Source organism: Haemaphysalis longicornis, unplaced genomic scaffold (genome assembly GCF_048455015.1).
Source record: "Haemaphysalis longicornis isolate Haplotype H1 unplaced genomic scaffold, Haemaphysalis longicornis Haplotype H1 scaffold_6, whole genome shotgun sequence".
Taxonomy (NCBI): Eukaryota; Metazoa; Arthropoda; class Arachnida; order Ixodida; family Ixodidae; genus Haemaphysalis; species Haemaphysalis longicornis.
In genome coordinates this window covers 24,344,899-24,369,865 of record NW_027526407.1, presented here as the reverse complement: position 1 = coordinate 24,369,865, position 24,967 = coordinate 24,344,899, and the positions used below count along the sequence as shown (strand labels likewise).

At 48.2% G+C, this 24,967-nt stretch overlaps 1 protein-coding gene across 5 annotated transcripts in view; it reads right to left on the bottom strand.

The window, feature by feature from the left end:
* Positions 1-24,967, bottom strand: part of LOC144142311 (atlastin-3-like) — a 90,276-nt gene that overhangs the window by 33,984 nt on the left and 31,325 nt on the right. For 3 of the 5 annotated variants that reach the window (XM_077673717.1, XM_077673715.1, XM_077673716.1), the window contains 2 exons: positions 20,965-21,132; positions 8,726-8,811 (listed from right to left, as the gene is read on the bottom strand). In XM_077673717.1, the coding sequence (XP_077529843.1) occupies positions 8,726-8,811; positions 20,965-21,132 (254 nt within the window). The remainder of the gene's footprint in view (positions 1-8,725; positions 8,812-20,964; positions 21,133-24,967) is intronic. The other 2 variants (XM_077673718.1, XM_077673719.1) reach the window with 1 other exon arrangement.

Below are 24,967 nucleotides of genomic sequence, written 5' to 3'. Positions count from 1 at the left end.
TTCGTCGCCACCGGTGATGATAAGTTTGGTGAATAGCGCCCCCGGAGCAGCGATGTCCGCAAGGCAACGAATATGCTCCCAAAGGCTTGCCGCCACGTAAAAGGGTAGGGTGGGGCACGGTGTTTTAAGGACGTTCGCTGGTGTGCGCCGTAGCAAGAGAGAGACCCGGGGGCACCACGTCACGAGTTTATTCCAAGCGCGAGATGTGTTTCAAAGGACTCTTGCGCTGCCAGTTCCCGCGCATTTTCCGCGATGTTGCTGTGGATGCCACACGACAATACAACGCCCGGGATCTTCCACTGGTCGCGGGGCGTCTATATTAGTTAGCTTCAATCGGCTGCTCAAGAGCAGGGGATGCCAGGAGGAGTAACGCAGTCCGATGCTGGTAGCGGCGGGGCTGGAGCTTCCCGACACGGGTGCGTACTTTCGACGATTACATCTCTGCGCAGACGATTCGAAGTTTGAGCCTAAGAGAGGTATGATGACGTCGCCATTGATGTTACTCGTCGAGAGGACAAACGAGACGAGCGATAGGCATGTATTTACACGACGTTAGCCCAGACTGCCGGTTTGTTGCTTGCCTCAAATACTTGTAGGTCGACTTAAGCCATTTGTAAGTATAATTCATGATACATGAGGGGATTAACCTTTGAAGACTGCGATACGTCTCACCAGGAAGTTGAATAGCCTGAAGCTTAGCAAGTCTGATAGTTGTCCTTACTCAGCCTCAACATAAAATGAAATGAGGAAGAAAAGACCACACATAGTGCCGACTAGATAAATGTATGGTGACGGGGTGAATGAGTGAGTGAGTGAGTGAGTGAATAAACTTTATTTATACGACCTTCAGGTGCTGATGGTTGTACGCCCGCCCGGTGGGGGGCCTCCTCTAGTCCGGGAAGCCCTTGTCCGCGCTGGCTGCCTTAGCCCTCTCCACCAGGCTCCGCTGGACTGAGAGGTCGTAGCTGGCCAGCTGGACCGCCCACTGCTCGTACGTTGGATGAGGATTGGGAGTAAGGGATGGGGTTTTCTGACACTCCTATACCATGTGGGACAGGGTGCCGGGTTGGGGGCAGAAAGTACATGTAGAGTAGTAGAGGGTGGGGTGGAGGATAGTGGGGTGAGGATAGGAATTTATCTGGAGTTGTCGAAAGGCAGTCGCCTCTGCTCTGGATAAATGGGGATGTGGTGGTGGGTAGCGTCGTCGTTCGTTCGTGGCGGTAATGGGGGAGGATGTCCGTGTATGAATTAAGAGTAGCGGGCTTGGGAGAGCGAAGAGGCTGCGTGATTTCGCATTCTTGAGAAATGGCCCGGTAGGTATGAACGCGGGCAGCGGCGTGTGCCACCTCGTTCCCCTCGAATGACTCGTTTCCGGGTGTCCAGACGATGTGAATTTCCGGGAGCTGGCGCACACTTCGCAGAGTTTTTAAGGACGTGGGTGCTATGCGACCTAGCAGGAAGTTGCGGCAGGCGGCTTGTGAGTATGTCATTATAATGAGGTAGTCGTTTCCAGTGGTGGCGGCTAGAGCGACGGCAAGTTCTTCTACTGCCTCAATAGATGTCGTGGGAACTGTAGCGGGCGTCAGTTCCGCACCGTTGCGTTGGTGACACTCACGGCATGGGAGGGTTGTTGGTGGTATGGAGAGGCATCCGTGTAACGAGTCCAGGGAGAGTTCGAGAAGCGTTTTGTAAGGGCTCGTATCCGCGCTTCTCGGCGTGCCTTGTTATAGATGGGGTGCATATTTCTAGGAATGGGTGCGACTTTGATGTACTGCCGGTTGGTTAGGGGGACACGTTGCCTGTGTTCGCATTTGGGGGAGGCCTGTAGCCGAGCCACGTAAGTGTACCCTGCCGGTTGGCGTGAACTCAAGTCGCGTGAATTGGGAGATACGATGAGCTTCTTCCAGTTCCTCCCATGTATTATGGACGCCGAGCCGTAGAAGTTTTCTTGTTGCTATTTTTCGAGGCAGTCCAAGGGCGGCCTTGTAGGTTTGGCGTATGGCGATGTTTAGCTTTTCTTTCTCTGCGGGTCTCAGGGCCAAATACGGTGTCCCGTACGTAACGCGGCTAATGGGGAGGACGTGAATGATGCGCAGGGTGTCAGCTTCTTGTAGCACAAATCGCTGATGGGAGATCCTGTGGATGAGGTGAATGAGCTGGTTAAGATTCCGTTGCAAGGGAAGGATAGTCTGGGCGCCTGAGCAATCCTAAGGTATGGTGAGGCCTAATATGTGTAGTTGTGGGACATTGGGGACGGGTTGTTCATTAATGGTAAGTTCTGGAACGGATATGGGATCTGGACGCTTCTTATATGATTTTTGCACAGGGTTACAAGGGCAGATTTTTCGGGGGCACACTCGAGTCCTCGGGCTTTCACGTATTGATGGGTGACCTGAATGGCTGCTTGAAGTGCGTCTTGCTGGTCAGCCGGAGATCCAGTGGGGACCCAGAGCCTTAGGTCGTCCGCGTATATTGCGTGGCGAATGTTCGGGATGGCTTTTAGTAGGGGTGGTAAGTCTTTCATGATGAGGTTGAAGAGTATTGGGGATACTACCGACCCCTGCGGAGTGCCCTTTGGTAGGGTTTGAAATGCGTCGGATCGAAGGTGCTTGATGCCCACTGTTGCTGGGCGCTGGATTAGAAAGGAGACGAAGTATTGGAATGTGCGCTCGCCACAGTTTGTAGATGCGAGGCCTTGAAGAATGGCTTAGTGAGAAACGTTGTCGAATGCCCCCTTAATGTCGAAGGCCAAGATGGACTGCTTGCTTGCTGTGGCTTTTAAGGTCGTCCAGCACTTTCTCCTTAAGCTGCAGTAGTATGTCTTGGGTTGATAGATGTGGGCGGAAGCCGTACATCGTGTCAGGGAGTAGCGATTGTCTTCAATGTGGGGCTAGAGCCGGTTGTGAACCATGTGTTGAAACAATTTGCCGACACATGAAGTCAGATAAATGAGCCTTAGGTTCTTGGGGTTCATTTGCCGGGCTTGGGGATCAAAGTGACATCTGCGCGTTTCCACTATGGGGGCAAGGAACCCGCCAACCAGCACTCATTCATGTAGTCTAGGAGATTTTCTAAGACGGCATGATCAAGGTTTCGCAATTATTTGTTGGGTATTTTGTCTCGACCCGGAGAGGTGTTTCGGGTGAGGTTGTACGCTGCCACCTCAATTTCGGCAATGGAGAACGGCTCGTCCATTTTGGGTTTCGGATCGCCTCTGTAGTCGGGTGCCTGGGTGGGTTGGACGTGAGGTGGGGCCGCCAAGGCTTGCTTAGGTTCTTCCAATAAGTCGTCTTTAGTTCCCGGGTAATCGTGGATTAATCGGCGAATCTGGTGTGCTGCGACCGCCTTAGATTCACCGGGGCCCATAAGGGAACGCAGCAGGTACCATGTGCGGCGGGTTCCCAGCGTTCCTTGCCGCTTGTTGCAGAGCTGCGTCCAGTTTTGCTGGCTCAGCTGACGGGCGTACGCTTCGGTTTCTGCCGTAATTTTCGCAATGCGGATCTTCAGCTTGCAGTTCGTCTTGTTCCTTTTCCACCGCCTGATTAGCCCTCTACGGGTGTCCCAGAGGTGGAGGAGATGGGCATAGATGGCTGAATTATCCTGTGTAAGGGAAAGTTCCTTGGTGTGTTTTCTTGTTTCTTGAATGAGCATGGTAGTCCATTCCTCGTGACTTGTAATCGGATCAGCGGGGGTGGTTTCTCGGAAGTTCTTCCAATTTGTTATGCGCGCAGTGTCGATTTTTTGGCTGCTCGCTCATTCGATGGGAGATTTGTAACTGTATTATGTAGTGGTCGCTACGAAGAGTTTCGTCCAGACGTGACCATGTAGACCGTTTGATGTTGTACGCAAACGTCAGGTTGGGGTAGTGTCGCGCGAGACACTGTTGCCAAGTCTGGTGTGAACGTGGAGAGAGTTACAAAGCTGAAGTTGGTCTTGCAGAGTAGTTTCGTGTAAGTCTGCACCCTTTTTGTTGTTTCTGGGGTAACCCCAGGCCGTATGCTGTGCATTTAAGTCCCTGAGGACCACCAGTTTGTGTCCTCTGGTACGTTGTCGGAGGGTTCACAAAAGGCAGTCGATCTTTGGGATAGGCTGGGTTGGAGGACTGTAGATGTTAAGGACATACAGGCTGGCTTGCGACTAGTTGCGGGGCAGGAGCTCAATGAATGTGTAATCAATTGTGGTAGGTAGGGCGTGGGTTTGAGCTGTTTGGGCGGCTTAAACGAGGACGGCTGTTCGAGATCTTGCGTCGGTGGCATATGTCGTGTACCCCCGAAGTGACACGCTGTCTGTGTCAGTTTCTTGCAGAGTGATCACGACTGGCGAGTGTTTGAGGGCGAGGGGAGTGAGAGACGGTCGTTGCGAAATGAGCGACAGTTCCATTGCCATATGGTTAACAAAGGTTTGGAAGCGGATGATTTCGTGGGCGGTGAGGAATTATTCATTGGCATATTGGAAACGTTGTAGAAGCATTGCCGGCAGTGTGGGGAGAGATGCGCTTTTTCGGCTTTTTACGGGCCTGACGATTTGCTTCCTCCATGGCATGGAGGCGCCGATCAAGCGCGGTCAATCGGCTGTTCAGGCGTTCACCCATATCATGAATGAGGCGTTCAAGATGGCTTTTATCTGTCAGAACGGGAGTGGCGGCGAAAGAACTAACGGGTGTGGTATCAGGGTCCCTGGCAAGAGTCGGGTGTTCGGGGCGCAAAACGTGGTCTTGAACTGACACCTCCATTTGCGTGGGGAGTGGTAAGACATCGGCGTCATGGGCGCGCTGAGCTTGTTGCTTGACTAACAGCTCCACTTGTGAGAGGAGGTGCTCAACGTGCTTTTCTAGGGTGACCGTGTGTTTAGTAGTAGCTTCTTAGTGCTGTTTGGAGTTGGTATTCTCGTTTTGAAGGCTTTGAATGTGGGAGTCAGGAGGTTGTGCTTGCAGGGTGGGCTGGGAGGGAAACTGGTCACGAGCAGTGGGCGGGGGTGCAATGACAGCTGACCAGCTCACCTGTTGTGGAGCAGCACGGGTGGGCCCGGCATGTAAGACAGTGGGTGGGTCTGCATGATGAGGCTGGTGACTCTAGAAGGATTGCAGCTAGCGTTAGGGATTCAGGTGTCGTTTCCCGACCCGCAGCGGTGGAGGCGGGAGATGCAGCTTGTGGAAGAACGCGTTGCACCAGTGAAAACAACGCTACGTGACCACCACCCTTTTTATGGCGTGGGCTGCACCTGCTCCGCGCGCATGGTTAAAAATGGCATTCGAATAGATAGATAGATGTAAGTGTATTAGGGAAAGGGCTGGCTCAGAGGCGTATATTAAAAGAGGCGTTCTAATAAAAAATGAAGGACGCTCGCACTAACGCGTAGGACTTGAATGTAGCGAAGGTGTACGCAACATTCATTACGGTTTAAGTCCACGATTGCAGCCGATTTACATGTTCTTTGCTGCAACGGCCTTTGCTTCATCTTTGTTGGTATACGCGTTAGCTTTCTTAATTTTTGTAACTTATATTAATTGGTCATTAAACGTTGTGTGTTCATTAGCACGTTTCGCCTCTCACGGTTGAACCTAGCGTTGGCTGTCGTTAGCGACGGAAGTTCCCGCTGCAGACGAGTGGTATCCGCTGGACGTTGCCAGCACCGCTCTCGCACCTTTGCCCACTTGCGGTGAACGGATTCGTTATTCGGGGCCCACGGACGCCTTTTGGCAGCATTCTCTGTGGTCACGTGGTCCGTGCTGGCCCTCTGTAGTTGTTTGCGTTCACGAACCCCAGCGCGACGAGCCTTGAGGCGACCGGCCTCCTCATTGGGCGTGCGGATGACCTGTTGCGACCAATCCCTGCGCCCGAGCCCGCGCATTTCTAAGAGGCATGCGAATGACGAACGCACAGACCTATATCGTGAGCGGGGCCATCAAATGACGCGAGCAGGGTGATTGCGATAGCGAAAGTGTTGCCACGATTACGCTGGAGTTTTTTTTTACGTTAGTTGGAGGGGGGGGGGGGATCTTGGGCAATCTTTCTAGATGGGTATGTCTGGCGTGACAAACGGGCACCGGGGTTTTAAGTGCTGGACCGCAAAAAAAAAAAGTGCTGGGCGGTCACCGCGAGGCACAAGCTCAAGAGCGCGCTCTCACGGGTCACTCTTCTTGGTTTTTTTTTTAACTGCCGGGTGGTTGCCGCGACACCCGCGCACAGAGGCGGGCGCCCGGCAACTTTCTTGCATTTTAAAAACGATAGTCTTTCTTCGGCTACTTAAACCCAGAAATATTTGTCTGTCTGTATATCTGTCTGCCTCTCTGTCTGTCTGTGACTCGTTTCAGCCTTTTTTTATTGCCTGGTTTGGGTCAATAGATACATGCAAAACATCAAGAAAATCACACCACTTGAAAATGCAGTAGCACATACCTTGCTAGTGTGTAATGTTTAAAAAGGCGATAGTCTCGCCACACTCTCCAGCACAGTCACCCACTCGGGCGGACCAGGCTCGGCTTTCGACACCGCGACTATGTAGCGGACATTTTCACAAAAATATTCCCTCCATGGCCTCGCATCTACATCATTCCATATAGCGAGCCTTCCATATACCGTGTAGGGCCAGTAACATTATGAAGTCGTATGGAACACCCACTCCATTTTCTATGGCTAAAAACCTAATTCCATGACTATCTACAGGAAAATCTTTCTTTAAGGTACGCTGTAACACGTCCCTTGGGAAGACCCCGTCTCAACAATCTATGAACACGTTTTCGATGGTCTCTGGCTTTTTTCATGGAAAGCAATCGGGGCCCCAAGGCACTCATAAACCACCCTCAATCATCCAAGTTTTTACAGTTAGTACACCCATATGCAATTTAAAGAAAAACGATTTTTCCGGCCCAAAGTGAAACGAAGTCTGCTCAATAGTCTTATGTACTCACCGCGAAATCTACACGTCTAAGTCTGGTTTATATGCTTATACTGACCAACATTGTTGAACAAGAACAAGACATTGCGCAAATACAAGGCAGAGAATCCATATATGAGTGGTATTTGCAGTGTTCCTTTATAAAAAAATTCATAGATGTTTGATTTTTGCGAAATAAAATACTACATTTTGTGCAGAAAAAAAATTCACACTGTCGCCTGCTGTCGCATGCGCCACTATAGCTTGTGGCGGCATTTTAAGAGATCAAGCTGCAACTGTTACGAAAGGTTCCACTAGGTAGGTTCCACGTCCTGCTTGGAACGCACGTGGAGAAGGGCAACGTGGTTCTAGAAATGTTGAAGTAGGGCTCCTAGATTCACGCGTGTCTCCACTGTATGGCAGCGCTGGCATCGAGGCACCTGGCCTGGAGCAGTGGAACGCGGTAAATTTAAATTTACTTGAGCAAAACTTTAGCGTGTTGACCTTGGGAGGAGCGCGACGCAAGAGGGACAACATGAGAAGTGAGCGGGAAAGCGAAGGGATGCATTTAGTTGGCAAATGTCGACAAAGATTATCCTCTTTTGTAGACATTTACGACGACAGGAGCAGATACGCTGCCTATTTTCTTAACTACGTACACGAAAAATTACCATTTGCTAAAGAGCTTCGCTCAAAAAAAAAAAAAAACACGAAAGGACGTGCCTCGTGAAGATTTAGGGTCAAGGAAATAGATGGCCCATTGCGGAAAAAAATGTATGGTCGGATTCAGATGCTGGCTTCCTAATCCCCGTGTATGCAAGCGTTCTACAGCACGTGCGTCGGACATTCAATAAACGGGCCCGTTGCTAGGCAGTGGCTACGCATGATCTGAACCACATCAAGAGTAAGCTCACTGAAGCACGCGCTGCGCTGGTTTCACCCAGTGACGTCACAGGCCCCAACCACCGGGGTCGCCCTGAACCGCGGTGGAATTTTCGTCAATAGCTGTTCAAATGATTACTGTCTGGAGGCAATGGGATAACCTGGAAAGTGTAAAATATAACCCCATTCCATATTGCACATCAAAACTAGAAAACCTAGCCCTACGCAAAACTAAAACTCATGCCTCGCAGCGCTGAACCAGAAGGACAACTAAACATGGTTTATTTCGAAATCAATGGTTTCGCATTCAGAGCCCGTAAATACTTATAAATGCCCTCGATGTTTGGAACCTTTGGTTGTAGACATAAAATATGATGCTCGTGTTAGCAGAGTTTTTGTTGCGTTTAATTGAAGAGAATACCCCGATACCTAATTATCGTGTCAACTGATGTCGTAGTATTTGTCATTTCGCTGCAGTTTTCATAGATCAGCAATGTTTTCACATACGTATGCGCGCTTTGACTGCAGGCAATGCACTTGATAGTCAGCAGTGTGTTTTCTATATTCTATAATAACGTCATTAAAACTGTGTTTAAGTGGACTATTTAACGCAGAATGTCTGGCTGGGAGGAATTTAACTTCTGCATGGTAGAAAGCGCGAAAACAGTGAGAACCGCGCAAAAACCTATACAGACCGGCTTCCGTGAGTCCCCGTTTGTTTATAGAACTTTTTACCATGTCGCAGTTCAAGTAGAGATCACTAATGATTATACGCGGATCTTGTGCGTTCCCAACGCCTTTCGAAAAATTCAGCGAGGTGGACTCTGCTTCGCCGTACCCGTTGACTTACACGACGTTGGCCAAATTAGTAAAAGCTCCGCGCACCGTTCTAGGAATTCTATTTTTAGTATTTTATGCCCTCGACAGCATTTTTAGAAAAAAAAAAGCAAACTCGCTCTTTTCCTACCAGTCGTTCTGGCGTGAATCTGAATTGCCTGAATTCTCTACCATGTCTGGGCCAAAACGAATTGGGTTTAGCAGCATGTCAACCACCTGAAAAGAAACAGACAGAGATGTTGGAACAGAAATTAATTTCACCAACATTACTTTGCGGAAGCACACTCAGTACAAAAAACACAAAATGGGAAAAAACACTTTCTGCATTGTATTACCTTTGTGTTACACAATTGATTACTCCCTCCCGCCTATTGCTATCTGGCCCCTGTTGTACCAACTGACCCACTGCCTACGCTGATTTACCGCATTGCCTATTTTATTGCCCGAAGGCTCAGCTATGCGGCTCGGATCCCTCCCCATCTCTGTCCGTCGTCACTTGGCCGACTGGCTTAGCTCAGAAGGGGAAGAATAAGACTGGGCGCCCGGGTGGTCGGTGCATGCTCGGCTTGTTGTTTTGGCCAAGAAAAAGACTTTAAGGCTGCTACTGTTACAACCATCAAAACTACCCACCACCTTTGGTGTTTTCATCCTACTCTGAACCATGAGGCAAATTACTCCACAACCGCGGCGCAATGTAAAAGTGACCTGAAGAAAAAAACTTATTGGAAATATTTCGTTAGTGCAGCATCGCACTTAACAATTCGCCACCTGCTCTGCGACGGTTTTGCCGATTAAGCAATGACCCTTGCCATGCTTCTACTACAGTTCAATTAACAAAAAGGAAGAGGGAAAATAGAGAGTACACGTTTAGATAACGCTGTGGGCTGAAAGCAGCGAACACGTGCTGTTTTTTCTTCTTTTGATGACAGTGATCAGTTTGTTGTCTAAGCATTTCTATTCTGCCTCTTTTGCGATACCCTGTCAACGATACACTCTTGACATTGACATCATCCGACGAAGTTCTGTAGATGCATTACGAGTTTACTGTGATTAAAATGATATAATGATTATAACGGACACTCGAGCGAATTTTCTAGTAAAAAAGAAGACCTCGCCCTTCATGCTAAACTATCCGGGTATTTATCTCCTCTGAGGTACAAAGCTGCTTGCGCAGAGATAACATTAAAAAGGTGCTTTTTGGTAACCGTTATAATTTTATAAGCATGATTTCCCCATCACCCAACGTGCCGAAAGAAGACGAATGCTGACAACGCCCCGAAAGCGAGGTGCCGTCCTATACACGTCCTACACATGTCCACGTGTACAATTCGCAGGAGCGGCTCTCGGACAAGTGCTTGGTCGACTCGACGGCGGCAGGGCGGCGTCTCAACCTCACGCCCACACCGTGCAGAAATTTCAAGTGATCCCGCAACACTGCCGATAAACGCGTTCACTATTTTCTTTACTCCCGGGAAGCAGCATGACTGTTTTAGTAAGGATTTATTATGAAGTTTAACACGCCTACGCCACACAGGCGATGAAGAGCGCCGTAGTGGAGGCCTAGGGATTAATTTTGACCACCCTGGGGATAATAACGTGCGCCTAAATGTCTAAAGATGGGCGTTCTTGCTTTTACCCTCAAGCTTTAATTATCGCCAGGATCGAACGGCATCGGGTAGTTTGGTTGCGGAGCATTGAGGCATTGGTCGAGGTCTTATGCCTTCATGTGTCTGCTTGGATTTTGTAGCGTTTCAGGTGCGAAGCACCTTAAGACCTCGCAATGTCCGTCCGCCATTCGACGGTGTCTCCCCAAGTTCCCCGTTGTCCGTGCGCAGTGACTACAGCGAGCTACACGAGAGGGCGCTACGCGAAAACACGAGATCAAAGTGCAGCTTTGGCGCGTCGTTCGAATGGGCGTGGAGCAGCGACCCATTTATACTTGTCGGAGACTTCAACGTTAACATTCTGAACATCGACTTGTACAACTGGCTCGTGCACTTCAACGCTAATTTCAGCCATAATTTTCGAAGAACGGAGCTGAATTGCAGTTGTAGCTATAGTGACTGCAGCGAACTACGCGAGAAGGCGCTGCGGTGCAACGCGTAGGACGCGACTTGTCTTGCGGGTGGCTTTTGTCATTTACAGTGCGCTTGCTGCACCCAAAATCATTTATAAATTTTGAGGGCATCATCGTGCACGGACGATAACACTCATTCACACAATACACGCAACTTACGTCCAAGTGCTTCGCACCCTCGGCATCGTTCACGGCCTGAAGATGGTGTGATTTTTTAAAGGGACTCTGCAACACCTTTTGAACTTTTTCTAAATCGTAACTGTTTTTAACACGCTGTCAACAAACACATCCACTACTTGTAATAGGAGGTCACAAAGTGCGTCAGCCAAAAATTACTCCTGTATGCCCATCAAGTAGCTTGGAAACTTGCTCTTGTAAAATTGATCTCTTTCTTGATATTGGAGTTTTTTAGCATGAGAATAACGTCTTTAAAGCGATGTAGCGGCTACTGGCCGGCTTTCTCTCAGCTGAAGCAATAAACGCATTGGATAGTCAGTGTAAAAAATTAGTGCCCTTTCACTCTGTGGAAAAGGTTGCCCTGCGAAAATGGACGCAGTCCACGAGGTGCACAAAACGAAACACGTTTATTTGTAATTTGCGATTGAGCAATTAGCACTTATCCCCATGAAACTTGGGTAGACTCGAGTATTATTCTATCGGACGAACATGGAGCTGTCTGTTTCCTTCCCGCGTCCTAAGCATATTACTGTCTTCGTAACACACCAATTCAATCCTGTCGTCCACTGGGGACACCGGACAGTTCGCATTGGGACGGTGGGCCTACACGTTTAAATATCCCGCCAGCACAACGAACATGAAGTCAGTGAAAACATGAAACATATAGCTGAGTTTGCACGCCCCCGTCCTCCTCTCTCCACGCCCAACCCATGCCTGCGTAAATGGGCTACCGGTTATGTGAGCGTGCTTCGAAGTGATAGGCACCGCCCAAATTGTCGCTTTAACCCCTTCAAGCTGAACAAGAAATATTAGTTCACGTCAAAGTTGCTGTTCATCCGGGAGAGATTCCCAGCTACTCGACTATCTGGAACTTGCGGCGGCAACGGCGGTGGTAACGGCTTGCTGTTGTTTTCACACCCATTCGCGCTTCTGTTCCGGCAGACGCTACTTCGGTTCCCGCTGTTCTTCCTCCGGGAGAGCGACACGCGTCTGTACCATACGGAGTTAAACCCTGGAAGGACTCGAGCTTTATTCTAGTAGACGGACATCTGGCTGTCCGTTTCCGTCCCGCGTAGTAGGCATCGCACTGTCTGTATAACACACCAACCCAAACCCAAATCCCTCAACGATTGTGGACAGCTGACAGGTCGCATTGAGCCGCGAGACTTTGTTGGAATGTGGTTTGACATGTAGCCATTGTTGTTGCTAAATCTTTTATTCGAAAAGGGAAGGCCGCAGGCCTTGTGGGGGAGTTGGGAGGGGAGGATTCATGGTTGAAGGGGGCTTGTCTACAGTGAGTTTGTGGCCTTCGTGAGGTGGCATCACTTTCTCACTGGACAATTGTTCAGCATTGAATGGTGCATTCACTGGTGTAGGCCATCGCTATATAACTCGCGCTAAACCGCTCTTAGTGGCGAAGCGTATTATAAGATTAATGGTGCGTTCATCTAATGGGAGGAGATTGATACGGGTTGAGGGATGAGGGGTCTTGGTTTGGGGAAGTGAAATTCCGGTATCGAGAGAATTTGGGGCATATCGAGAACAGGTGTTGCAAATCAGCCTTGACGTCTTGCTGACAGTATGGACATTTCGGGTTAATGGGGGGGGGTAGTACCATTTGCGAATTGTTTCCGGTGAAAATGAAGGATCTGTATAGAATTTGTTAATAAATATTTCTTGGGTTCTTGTAAAGGAAGGTCAGTTGGAAACGTGATCCCTCGGCGTAAGTTGCTTCAGTCGGAGTTTCTTTCCGTGTTTGTACCGGTGTATGCCGGTAGCGGGGGGTACGCTGGTACGCTGGTACTTTCGGTCGTGTCCAAGCATTGAGGAAGGTCTGGAGGCTGGGCGACGGCGGGGTCAGTGGAGGAGAGAAAAGAGCAAGCCTCCTGCGCAGCTTCGTGGGCTGCCTCATTCCCCGGTGACGCCAAATCATGGCCAGGAGTCCAGTCTATGCGGACTTGAATGCCATACAGTTGTAGGGCCATTGTTTGCCTGATAATTTGGTTTACGGAAGGCTGCGTTGGAATTGGTCGTCAAAGTTCTTGAAATGCTTCGTAGCAATCGGTTATTATTCTGATCTTTTTTGCTATGGGTTGATGGCGGTCGTACATTAATAGTCAAGAGCATGGGTAATGGTGAGTAGTTCCGCTTCCGTGGGTGTGACAGTAATTTTGGAGTGTCGGGCTCATATAATGGTTCGGTCATCTGCGGAAATGCAGGCAGTTACAAAATTTGGTGGTGCCAGGCTGGCATCAGTATAGATGTCGATTTGGTCTGGTTGTTTTGTGCTGAATAGCCTCTGACGACGTTTTTGTCTAGAAATGGCCGTTGTGCGGGTGATGGGGTAGGTTGTTGTTGGTTCGGTCAGGAAAGAGAGAGAGAGAGAGAGAGAGAGAGAGAGAGAGAGAGAGAGAGAGAGAGAGAGAGAAAAGACTTTATTGGGCCCAAATAAGAAGACTGGTCTTATGTCTTCTTTCTTGCAAGGGTTCGGCCGACCCCATTGGAGTCAGCGGCCTCTCTTGCTATTCGGACCAGGGCCTGTTTATCTTCAGCGGTAGAGCTGTGCAGCGTGGCCTCCCACTGCACATCGTTGTGTATGTTTAGCAAATATGTGCTGTGTTTGTGTGGGTTCGTAGCGATGTGCGGGCACTTCCACATCATGTGTAAGAGGGTAGCCCACCCTGAACAAAATTTACATTTCGGGTCATATAAGTCGGGGTAGATCTGGTGGTACAGGACTGGGTTTGGAAATGAATTGGTCTGCAATATTCGTAGGGCTACAGCCTGTTTTCTATCAAGTGACTGGTGGGGGCCCGGATATGATCGACTGCCCGGATATGATCGGGATACGGTTGTCGGGGAATACTCGGGATATGATCGTCTCTAGAAGTACATGACCAGTGGAGTGTTGTATGGTCAGGAGAGGTCGTTGCCACGGTGGAGTGGGTATCGGAAAATCAGGTAAGGGGATGAGATCTTGCTTATCTCAGGCCGTGAGTATGGCACCTGGATTGATAATTTTCCGCTTGAAGTTGTATTGGTCGGTTTACTCTTGAATTATTTTTTGAAATGTAATTATTTTGAAATGTAACTGATGAAAATTCATGCGTACGAATTACTGCGTTTATGTATACATTGTGATCCCTTTGTGAATCTGAGACCTATGCTTTATATAATATATCAGAAGTGTAGTAATGACTTTGCTTTGTGCTATATCTCTATTACGATTGTGCTATCATGCTTAAATTTGTGAACAGACGTGTTGTTATGTACGCTGTAAATCGGGTGGCTGAGGCCTGTGTCAGGCCACGTTCGCCTTTAGTCTCAGCCTCCCCTTGATTTTTGCCAAGACATAAAAAATCAAATCAGATCAAATCAAATCAAATCAATTGGTGGAAGGGCAGCCTGAGATTGGAAGTTAGACATTTTTGTATGGCGTGGTAAGCCAGTGATGGTACGAAGAGTCACCTTGCGAAGGACATTAAGAGTGCGTCATTGGGCACAAATAAATGCTTAAGATAGGGCTCCATATGTGAGAATACCGACTGCGATGGCGCGGGGAAGTGTCTGCACTGCTTTTTGCTTTCCTTAGATAGTCTTCAAATTGCATGTTGAGTCGACTTCCATTTCTGTTTTAGTTGGTCCAGCTATATAGTCTGGTTACTTTTGTAACCGACGGGGATGCCTAGTAAACGAATGTGGTCGAGTTTGGCGGTGATCGGTGTGGTTCCAACGATGATGCAAGGTGGGCTAAAGTCAGGAGCTGGATTGCGGCCAAAAACTGACAGAAATTTTGTTTTCTTAGGAGCTAAGGAAAGCCCGAGATCCGGTAGGGTATATTCAATGCTTTCTTCTGCATTTTGGGGGGCCGTAATCATAGTTCATTCATGCGGGTAGTCCCTTGACTCGGTCCATATTGTCATATAGTCCGCATAAAAAGTAAAACTTGCACTAGTCTCTCTTTGAAGGTTCCGGGCGATCCTAGTCATGACTAGATTAAAGAGTGTGGGACTGAGGATCGAGCCTTGAGGAACTCCTCTGTCGAGGTAGAAGGTACCGGTGGTCCAACCTGGGAATGTTCCTTGAAGCTTCATGGGGCGGGCTTCTAAGAAGTTTCGAATCCATGCCTGTGCTCGTTGGCTAGGAAAGGCCTTAGCAAGTTCATCGAGGATGGCGCTCTGGCTGACGCAGTCAAACGCCTTTCGGAGGTCCAGTGCGAGTACATAGTCCTGGAGTCTCGAATAGCTTTAGCGATTATTGACACGTCGCAGCAGCCATAGGATGTCGGCGGAAACCAGTTTGCGCAGCGTGAAGATATCGTTCGGCATACTCGAAGTAGTGCACTATTCGATTGTTAATGAGTCGTTCGATGAGTTTGCATAGGACAGGTGTGAGGGAGATTGGCCGAAGATAAGAAAATCGTTAGGAGAGGTGTGTTTCTTGTTAGGTTTCGGTAAGGGATAGATGAGGGATAGCTTGACATGTGGAGGTACCTGCCTGGTTTCCCATGAATCGTTGATTTGTTCCAAGAGTTTATATCGAGCTGGTTCTTGAATGTTGCGTAGGTGGGTCCATTGTATGCCGTCGTGTCCGGGGGCAGACTTCGGTCTGCCTGGACGAATAGCCGTAGAAAGTTCAGCGATTGTGAAAGGGCTTTCAAGGTCGAAACACGGTTCCGGGATCGGGATTTCGGGTGGAGGAGGTGGGAGAGTTTGTGATACGTGTGGACAGAAGCTTTCGAACCACAACTCTTCGGTATCCATGGGATTCGTGCTGCTCAGCATGATGGTGCTAATTATTGGCGTCTTAATGCGTTTTTTGTCCCCAAGGCTTCGGTAAAATTTCCATAAAGAAACATAACCTGGTGTTTTCCAGAGGTTGTGAAACAGATTTACCCAGTTGTCGCTTGATAGTTCTTTTTGGTATTGGTTAATGACCATCTACTGATGTCGGATACGTCAGAGTATGTTGTGCCTTCTTCCAGTAGAGCGGTTGAGCTGGGTGAGGTACTCCAATCGCTTCCAAAGGTTGGCTAGGTGATTGTCAAAGGTAGGGGAATCTTCATCGCATGTAATAGTTTCCATTGCAGCAGCAGAGGAGTTCCGTATAATTTCAGCCATTGCTGCAAGGTATGTACCATGCATAGGGGGTCGTATTGAAGCAGATCATCTCGGAAGGAAGACCAAATAAGGTGGGTGCACTGTTTCTTGTTCCGCCCGTCCCGGATTCTTTTGCCGCGAAATCGGATGATAATAGGTAAGTGATCCCTGCCCCACGTTGTAGAGCAGGGTACCCATGATTTAGTTAGACCTGGCGAGGCCCACGTAAGGTCTGGTGTGGTATCCTTTTGGGATGGACGGAGAACGAAGCGGGTAGGGTATATTGTATCGTTGATTAGTTGAATATTTAGGATTTCAGTAAATTCAACGAGCTTTATTCCGTGAGCCGAATTTGTTGAATATCCCCGTGCTGTATGATGTGCATTGAAGTCACCCCCGACGATAATTCGGGTATTTGAATGTGCATTGATAAGGTATTAAAGCCATGTGAAGGAGCCGGTGCCGGTGGAGGCTGAGTAGGGTTGATAGTGGGCGGACACCAAGACTAACTTTTTAGCGTGGGGTGGCTGGGCAGAAATGGTCACAACTTCGTGCATCTTCGAGTTCGAGGCGTACAGACTTGTGCAGACGGAATAATTGTACAGACGGAATCGTCGCATCGACCAATATTGTTGCATACCGGGGGGTTGCTCCTTTTCGTGATATCGAGGGATTTACGAAAGCGTCGTAGCCAGAAATGTTCGGGGTATCCAAAGTTTCTTGAAGGAGGAGGAAAGCTGGTCTGAGTTGCTTTACTTTACTGGTCAGAACTGTTTTCGCTGAGGAGAAGGTTCGGCAGTTCAAGTGTAGGGCTATGAGTGATGTTGGAGTCATGGTTTGGGTCGTGGTTCAACTTTTCTTGGGGTTTCGGGGATGGGTTCCGTAGGGCGCATAGATTTAAGGACTTGCTGGAGAAGGTCTCTGATTTGGTTGAGTTGACCTTCAAAATTTTCTTGCATGCGAAGGCCGTCGTCCAACCGTACAAGCCGTTCTTGATGGATCTCCGTGCGAATTGTTTGCAACGTCTGGGTCATCTGGGGGTCAGTTTTGGCCTGAGAGGTAGGGGTTCGCTTAGAGCTGGGGCTGCGGCCTCGAACTGTGAGCGGCTCCATAGATTGTTTTGACGGAGAGTTATTTGGGGGGTTCCGCTTGGGTACATGCGCTCGCTTGAGCTCAGCGATTTCAGCTTTAAGTTGCTGATTTTCAGTTCGAAGAGCATTCAACTGAGCAAGGATGGTGGCGATTTCTGGATTTTGGTAGGTTGTCTTGGCCACATTTCTTGTTTCGTTTCAAGGGGCTGTAAGTGGAGGAAAGTATATTTCTTTAGTGCTGTTCTTGACACGGTCGACCCAGGAAATTTCTTGAGCTTTATCTTTGGAAGGAGAGCTCTGGGTGGTTTCAGGTACGCGTCCAGGGCAAGTTGGGTTCAGCGAAATGTGACCGAACTCATCACAGACCACGCAGTAAATCGTCGGGCCACAGTCGTCTGATTCTGGGTGCTTTTTTCCGCATAAGTGGCACACGGTTTGGGAGGGGCAGTACTTTGAAATATGACCAATGTTATGACAATTAAAGCACACCATTCTGCGTGCTTGGTATGGGGACACTTTCACAATGGCCATATAGCAAAGCTGTATTCGACGCCACAACTATTACCCATGCGACGTCACGAATTCACACAACTGGCGCTACAAAGAGTGAAAACAGAGGCAAGTAAAATGCACTTAACCACACCGTTTATTACTTCAAATAGATCATTCTTGCTGAGGTTAAATCAGTGTATGATTAATGAACGGTGGTTGCTTGAGTTGTATTGGTGAAGAATACGAGTGGGAACTCTATTTTTTAAATAAAAGGAAGCTCAAACCCGGTGTTAGAGGATCTCCCTTCTCCTCCGTCTCTCCCACCGATGACAAAGGCGACGAGGTCGACCGAAGAGCCGAGGAGAAAAGCGATGGCGTGCGTTGGTGTGAGCTTCCTTTAATTTTTATAACTCCTAGTGCATGCGGAAGGCGCGCACACGGCAGCTATACATGCCGGGAGCGGAGCACGCAGCGGCGCGAGAGGTTGCGTGACGCTATGACGTTCCATTCCGTGAGAACGCAAAGGGTAAACCCGCAGATGTGCTAGCTGAGTGCAGCGTCTGTCTCCTGCGTCTCCGCGTGGTCTTGCAGCCTAATGGGTAGCACAACAAGCTCTCGCTCCATTTCTCTATTCGTTCCAGGTTCGATTCTTGACGGTGCCAGCAACTTCTTTTTTAGATGCGAAGCATCTCTTGCTCTTGGCTCCGTCGTCCGTCGTCCATCCATCCGCCGGCCCAGGAAGACACCGGCAACACTGCCGCTCCAGGATCCCTTTAAGGGGAAGCGTGCTTGTCTCGTGCCGGCCCAGGAAGACACCGGCAACACTGTCGCTCCAGGAGCCATTAAAGGGTAAGACACCACCGGGCGTTCAGCAAGCCCAGCATGCGCAGTGGGGGTGTGGACGGGGCAACAACGACAAGGGAGGGACATCGCCCCGTCGCATCTAATAAAATTACACCATCTTCCTCTAGGGGAACCCTGAGTAGTATGCGAAACAGCCATGGGCTCAATGCAATTTCCCATTTCGTAGTTCCGGTAAGTGATAAGTTTGGTAGTTACCATAGGAACCAAACTGTAAATATAACGGTAGCTACGTACCTCAACATAACGGAATTGACGAACGGAAAACTAATGGGCACTTGAATTGACCCAATGGCTGCTTTGCATACTACTCAGGGTTCCCCTACGGGAAGATGGTGTAATTTTTTGTTCGTGGGAGTTTTCTGTTGACACCAACGGTCGCAACAGAATCCTTCGGGGGTTAGGTAAAAAGCTTCCGTAAGGAGCTACGTAAAATATTATGTGAAAGCTGACGGCAGCAAAGCTACGCTGCTTGGGCCATTCCCACATGATTAAAGTTAGATGCCTGTAATATTCACTGTAGATGAAAGTGTCTTTACTGCGCTTTGAAGTAATAACACGGTAAAAACATTCAGAGGGCTTTCACTCACGCGCAAGACTTGAATGTCGGAGCTGTTGTAGGTGAGAATTGCGCGATGCATAATATAGTTTCAGTATCAATGCTTATTTTCACGGTTGAGGTAATTGTAACCCTCGTCATATGCAACGAAGAGGTCGTCGTCTTCTTAGCGGGGAATGGTGGATGCTAAATCATCCTCAGCATTGTGACCTTCCACCAGCTCATCGTCATCGACTCGATGCAGCGGTGGCGGGATATAAGGATTGGCACACACGTAGCCATTTCTACAATTATCCATAATGTCTTCCAGAAAATGCGGCGGCCGCGAGACTTCTCCCAAGCAGGCTGTCTTTTCAAATTTCTTTTCAATTAGCTCTGTAGCTGGACCCAAGTAGAGCAATAGGGCGTCCCATGATAACGCTGTCGTTCGCGGCGTGCCCCAGAGGCTGCGAAAGCCGAGCGGTTTATATAGTCATAAGCGTTGGAAACTCGTGAACCGCTGGCGCTTGTCATGCATCTCCCTGTTGTTTAGCGCAAAGAAAAGTATAGGTACATTGCAGACAAATAATACGTAATTAACATGCAGTGGCCGTGTTGATTTAGTTGGGGACAATCGTTGGGTTGTTTTTTTACGACAGTAAGCGATAAAAGTGACAGCGCAAGAAAACAATGACGACTTCGAAATGCTGCAGAAAGACTCCAGCCGCGCAAAAGAAAAATGGCGCGTTCGAAATCACACAGAACAGCGCCAGCCCCGCACGAAAAAAAAATTACGCGTTCGAAATGACGGAAAACCGCTCCAGCATACGACATTAAAACAAGCACAAGAAGAACAGAACTACTGATGGCGCAGTTTCAGGCAGGGGGCGCGAGAGCACAGCGGAGGCGGGAAATTTGAAATGCATGGGCTAGTAGCAGTGAGCGGCCCGCTATGCCGAATCAGTGCTCTGCACTACCGATAGCTTTCACATTGAGTGGAACGGCTCTCATTTTTTTCCCTGCAACGGCGAACTTAGGGCTTGTACAACAGCCCCGCTGTTAAAAAAACACAATAAACGAATTTTGTAACCGTCACTTTTCAGGCTCAGTTTTGAGCGCAGTTCTACTTTATACAGTTGTTTCTGGAATCTAATTCACAGGTTTTACTTAAAGTGCACATTCATGTAATTTATCTGCCTTCCGCGCATTTAATTCAAGAATAAGTGAATTCACGTTCAATTCATTTGTTGTTTGTGTTAAAAATCTAAGCTTCAGAGATTCAATATTTGAGGCCTTGCGGAGGAACACCTGGTCTCGCTACTAATTTGCAGGAGGCACATCCGTTTCCGCTTTCAAAGGATAAAAGTTTACATATAGCGAAGAGCCACCTGCTCCACCAGCTTCTCGCCCGCTGGTGGCTGTTAGACTGCATACCTTTTATAGTGCACGCTTGTAAATGACTTGTTCGTACGTTTATGAAAATGAGAACTCCTGTTATTCATACCTGCTTCTCTAAAAATTGGCTGCCGATTACGATACTCCCTAATGCGGTATTTGGGAGCAGCAGCAGTGCGCTGAGGGAACACTCAATCTTGGGTTCTCTCGACGGAAGCGATGATGAGCCTCTGCGTCTGCGGCGCGAAGTGCATCTCAGAAAGAGGCCGCGAAGTGCGTCTTAAGCGAACGCACATCATAGTCACGCGCACGCCCCCTCACTTTTTCGCCGACCGTCGCGCCCTCGAGCGCCTCGTGCGGGCACAGCATATTGCCCCTCCTTACCCCCCCCGCAAACTTGGGAGAGCGCTGGCTCGCGCTGCCAAGGCGAACCGCTCTCCCCTCCCAGTTCCGCGACAATCCCCTCCTTTGATTTATTTCATCGTTCGCTTTTTTTTTTCACTCGTCGGTCCACGCCATCGTTCCCCTGGTTACGCCGACAACCGGCTGAGCCCAGAGATGGCCGCCAGAGGTGTGCGCCATAAAAAAACAACCTGCTGCATCAGTGCAGCTCCAGAAAACAGAACGACGCGGTCTTACCTTGCTAACCAAGCGCAGATACATATAAACGGGTTCTACCAATGCGTCAAGAAATGTCGCATGATCCGAGGTGGGCATCCTCCAATAAAACGGCGACGGAGTGAATGCGGGTCTCGGTCTCTTCTTGTGGTTGATTTCGATGAACCTCGAGTACGACTGCTGCACTTCCTGTGCGGACAACAAGAGTTGCGTTCACTTATGCGATGAATTGAAACGTCCTAAAAATTGGCAGCTTGACAAGTTTGTTAGGCTACTAACCAATTACAGGAATACGTGGCTTAACAGCCCCACACAGAAAAACCGCCACACCTGAGTAATGAATTGTTGATCTTTGTGAACCAAAATGCTGGTACAAAATGCGGGACAAGGATATGGATTCACGCTCGATATCCTGAAGCTAAATGCTTCCTTTTGGATGTTAAGCACTAAAATGAGTTGACGCATTTAGGGATCTTTTTTGCGTACGCCTACTGCTCGTTACCGTAGGGAACGCCACCTCCAGGATGATGTGGCAATGACTACACCCTGGACAACCTTTTGTTATCGAATCTCTAGTATTGTGTACTGGTGAATGGTGCTGCGGTTCTTTCAGAACAGCGTGGTTCGACGACCATGCATGACCAAACCGTGACGTCGGATTTCTCGGCAGAACTCAGGTAGTGCTTCTGAGAAGTCTGGGTCAATGCTAGCGCGAGGGGAGAAAGCATTTTGTTGTCCAAAATGGAGAACCGGTGTAATATGGAACTCTGGAGCATCGCCTACAGTTTCCTTCTTCTACATGATTTGTTGGCATCCGCATTTGATTATTGCGTAAAACATAGTCTTTTGGGCAAGCAAACCAATACTTGCCTGCAAGAAGTGTCGACACTGTTGAGTGTATGTTGCTGTAAGGATTCTACGTAGGCTAGCAGTTTTCTTTTAGGAATATTTCCACGAGCTTGGACACCGAACAATACTGGTTGTAGTAGCACTCGCTGATTGATCAAGAAAGAGAATTGCTTTATTGATGTAAGGAGGCCAGATGCCCTAGCGGGAGAGAGGTAAAAAGGTGCTCACTGTTAACACAGTTCTCTGGATATTCATGAAAAGGCTCGCTGTTTATGGGGTTCACAGTTAACTCGTTTTTCTCTCCTCAATTTTCACACACAAACCGGGCACACGGAGCATGTGTGGTGCACTCTAGGGGAGTCGGACAAGCTGCTACACCATTTTGAATAGACCATTCTCAAGAGCGCATTCGGTAACCATATCAAGGGTTGGTGGATCTTCCCGCACCCGGCATATGTGTTCGAATTCGGATGTAGGTACCGAGCCAAGGGCTAAAATCTTCGCACGGCCTTTGTAGAAGGCGGGACAGGGCCAGAATAAATGAAATAATTTTGTTGTGCCATCGCAACAACAACGTGGGCAGTGGTGGAGCTGGGACCCTGCAGGGGTTGTCCATTTGTAAATGACGTAAGGGTGTAGGCCACATTTGCGTAGTCTTTGTTCGCGGATTGATCAAGAGATTGTTGAGAGCGCTTTATTGACATCTGTTGTGAAGGGCTATACTTTTCAGCTGTGTCAATCACCTACCCCTAGATTTTCTAAAATAACTTGTTGGTGGGACTGTTGGTTATTGTTCGAATGTAGTAGTGAGGGCCACTAAGACATGATTTAACTTCCGAATATAAAGTATTAATGGTTCATTCGTTTTATGAGTTTTACTTGCTCTAGGAGCCATGTTTTAAACATTGGGTCCCTATTTTGACACTGTTTCCATGGCGTTTATTGCCGCAAGCAGCGACTCATTGCGATAACGCAGTGTCTATAGGGTGCGTAAGACGGAACTCTAGCTTAGCGCGGCCGGCATGGCTAGAGCACGACCGGCTTTATAGATAGCTCAGCTGAACGCAACAAATAAAACCGCATACGACATGTTCGGGGAAACGACAAAACAAACGTACTGCAGAATCTTTCGGCATATTTATTCGCGCAAGCGTCCTTTTTTGATTTGGCTAGCTTTGCTTGGCTAGACTCCTCCCTAAGTCGATTATAGCACACAACCTCGGGATCAGGCTTACTGAAGCTACTTTTAAGTGCAGAGCACTTTAGGGCCGCGCCTTGTCGTCATAGCCTGCTTGCGGAGCCCAAGTAGAGCCACGTGCAAGGCGTTCCGTCGTAGCCGCTGTCGTCGCGGCGTAACCCAGAGGCTTCGAAAGCCAAGCGGTTTATGTAGTCATACGCATTGGAAGATCGTGAACCGCTGGTTCTTGTCATACATCTCCCCGTTGTTTAGCGCAAAAAAAAAAAAAAACTGTTGGCAAATTTGAGGCACAATATACCTAATTAACCGGCAGCCCCAGCATTCATTTAGTTAGGAACGCTCTTTGGGTTCGTTTTTACGATAGTAAACGAAAATAAGACTATTGCGCCGTAAGCATTCTACTTTGGCCGGGTGGCTGAGTCGAGTTACAGACAGACAGACAAACAGACATACAGATAGACCAAAGTTTCGGGGTTCAAGTAGCCCAAGAAAGATTATCGTCTTTAAAAAAGTGGAAGTCCAAGGCCGGCACGTACGGAAGGAAAAGCAAGCGCAAAAAGAACAGAATTACAACTGGCGCAGTTTCAGGCAGGGGGCGCGCGAACACTGCGAAGGCGGGAAATTAGATTTGCATTGGGTGGTCGCAGTGACCGTATAACGCCGCTACAGCCCATTATGGCGAATCACTGCTCTGCACTTCCCACAGCTTTCACGTTGAGTGGAACGGCGTTAAGTTTTTCAAGTATGACTATTCATGCTGCTGCTATACTGTCTCCGCATAAGCTGAAGGCCAATCCGAGACTGCGCGGGAAGCTCCAAACGCAGGCTCGTTTTTTTTGTTATATTCGTGCCAATGTCGTAAGCCGACGGGAATAGGAAGCGCCGAGTTTGTTCCGTTTTTTTTTCCTCTTTTGATGCGCTATATTAAGCGGTGAGCGCAAAGTTTTCTCCGTGTTTGGGAAAAACCCGAATTTCGAATGCCACAGAATTCTATTTAGTTTTAGTTTTCGTCCTCCCTTTGATATTCAAAGGATTTTTTTTGCATTCCGCTAATAATTTACCTCACCGAACCGGTTGGAGTTGTGATTTAGTCGAACGGAACTGAACCGGAACGAAATGAATTCACCTGAACCGGAACCGTTACCGAAACGGTATTTTTTCCGGTTCAAAAACACTGATATATATATATATATATATATATATATATATATATATATATATATATATATATATATATATATATATATATATATATATATATATATATATATATATATATATATATATATATATATATATATATATATATATATATATATGGTCAGGTTTCTTTCTTTCTTTCTTCTGTATATTAAAAAAATTTTTACTTCATTAACCGTAGTAAAAAAGAAAAGAGCCTAACCACACCCCTATGCCTCCTTTGGCATTGTAGACTGCTGACCTATCTTTCTGTATTTACTCAACGAGCCCCTCATTTCCTTACTATATTATTCTGCGAAAGCCTAGCGAGGGTCTCGGTTCAGGCAGCCTTGATGCCTAGGTAGCATAAGAGGGCTTCCCGCCAGTTACCCGCTCATGACGGGCTGTAGACGTTAGAGTCACGCCCCGGGGGTTAAAAAGAAGGTCCCCTTCTCCCCGTGTAGTCAGAGTGGCGCTGGCTACCACCCTGAAGTGTCAGATACACTTCTAGTAAATATAAATAGCCCAGAAAGTGAAGGAGAACACAGTCGCCCAGATAGCCGAATTGGTAAGGCATTCGACATGTAATCGAAAGGCGTGGGTTCGGTCCCCACTCTGGGCGCGTGTTTTTCTTTCTTTCTTTCTTCTGTATATTAAAAAAAATGTTTACTTCATTAACCGTAGTAAAAAAGAAAAGAGCCTAACCACACCCCTATGCCTCCTTTGGCATTGTAGACTGCTGACCTATCTTTCTGTATATATATATATATATCAGGGTGTCGAACCGGAACCGAACCG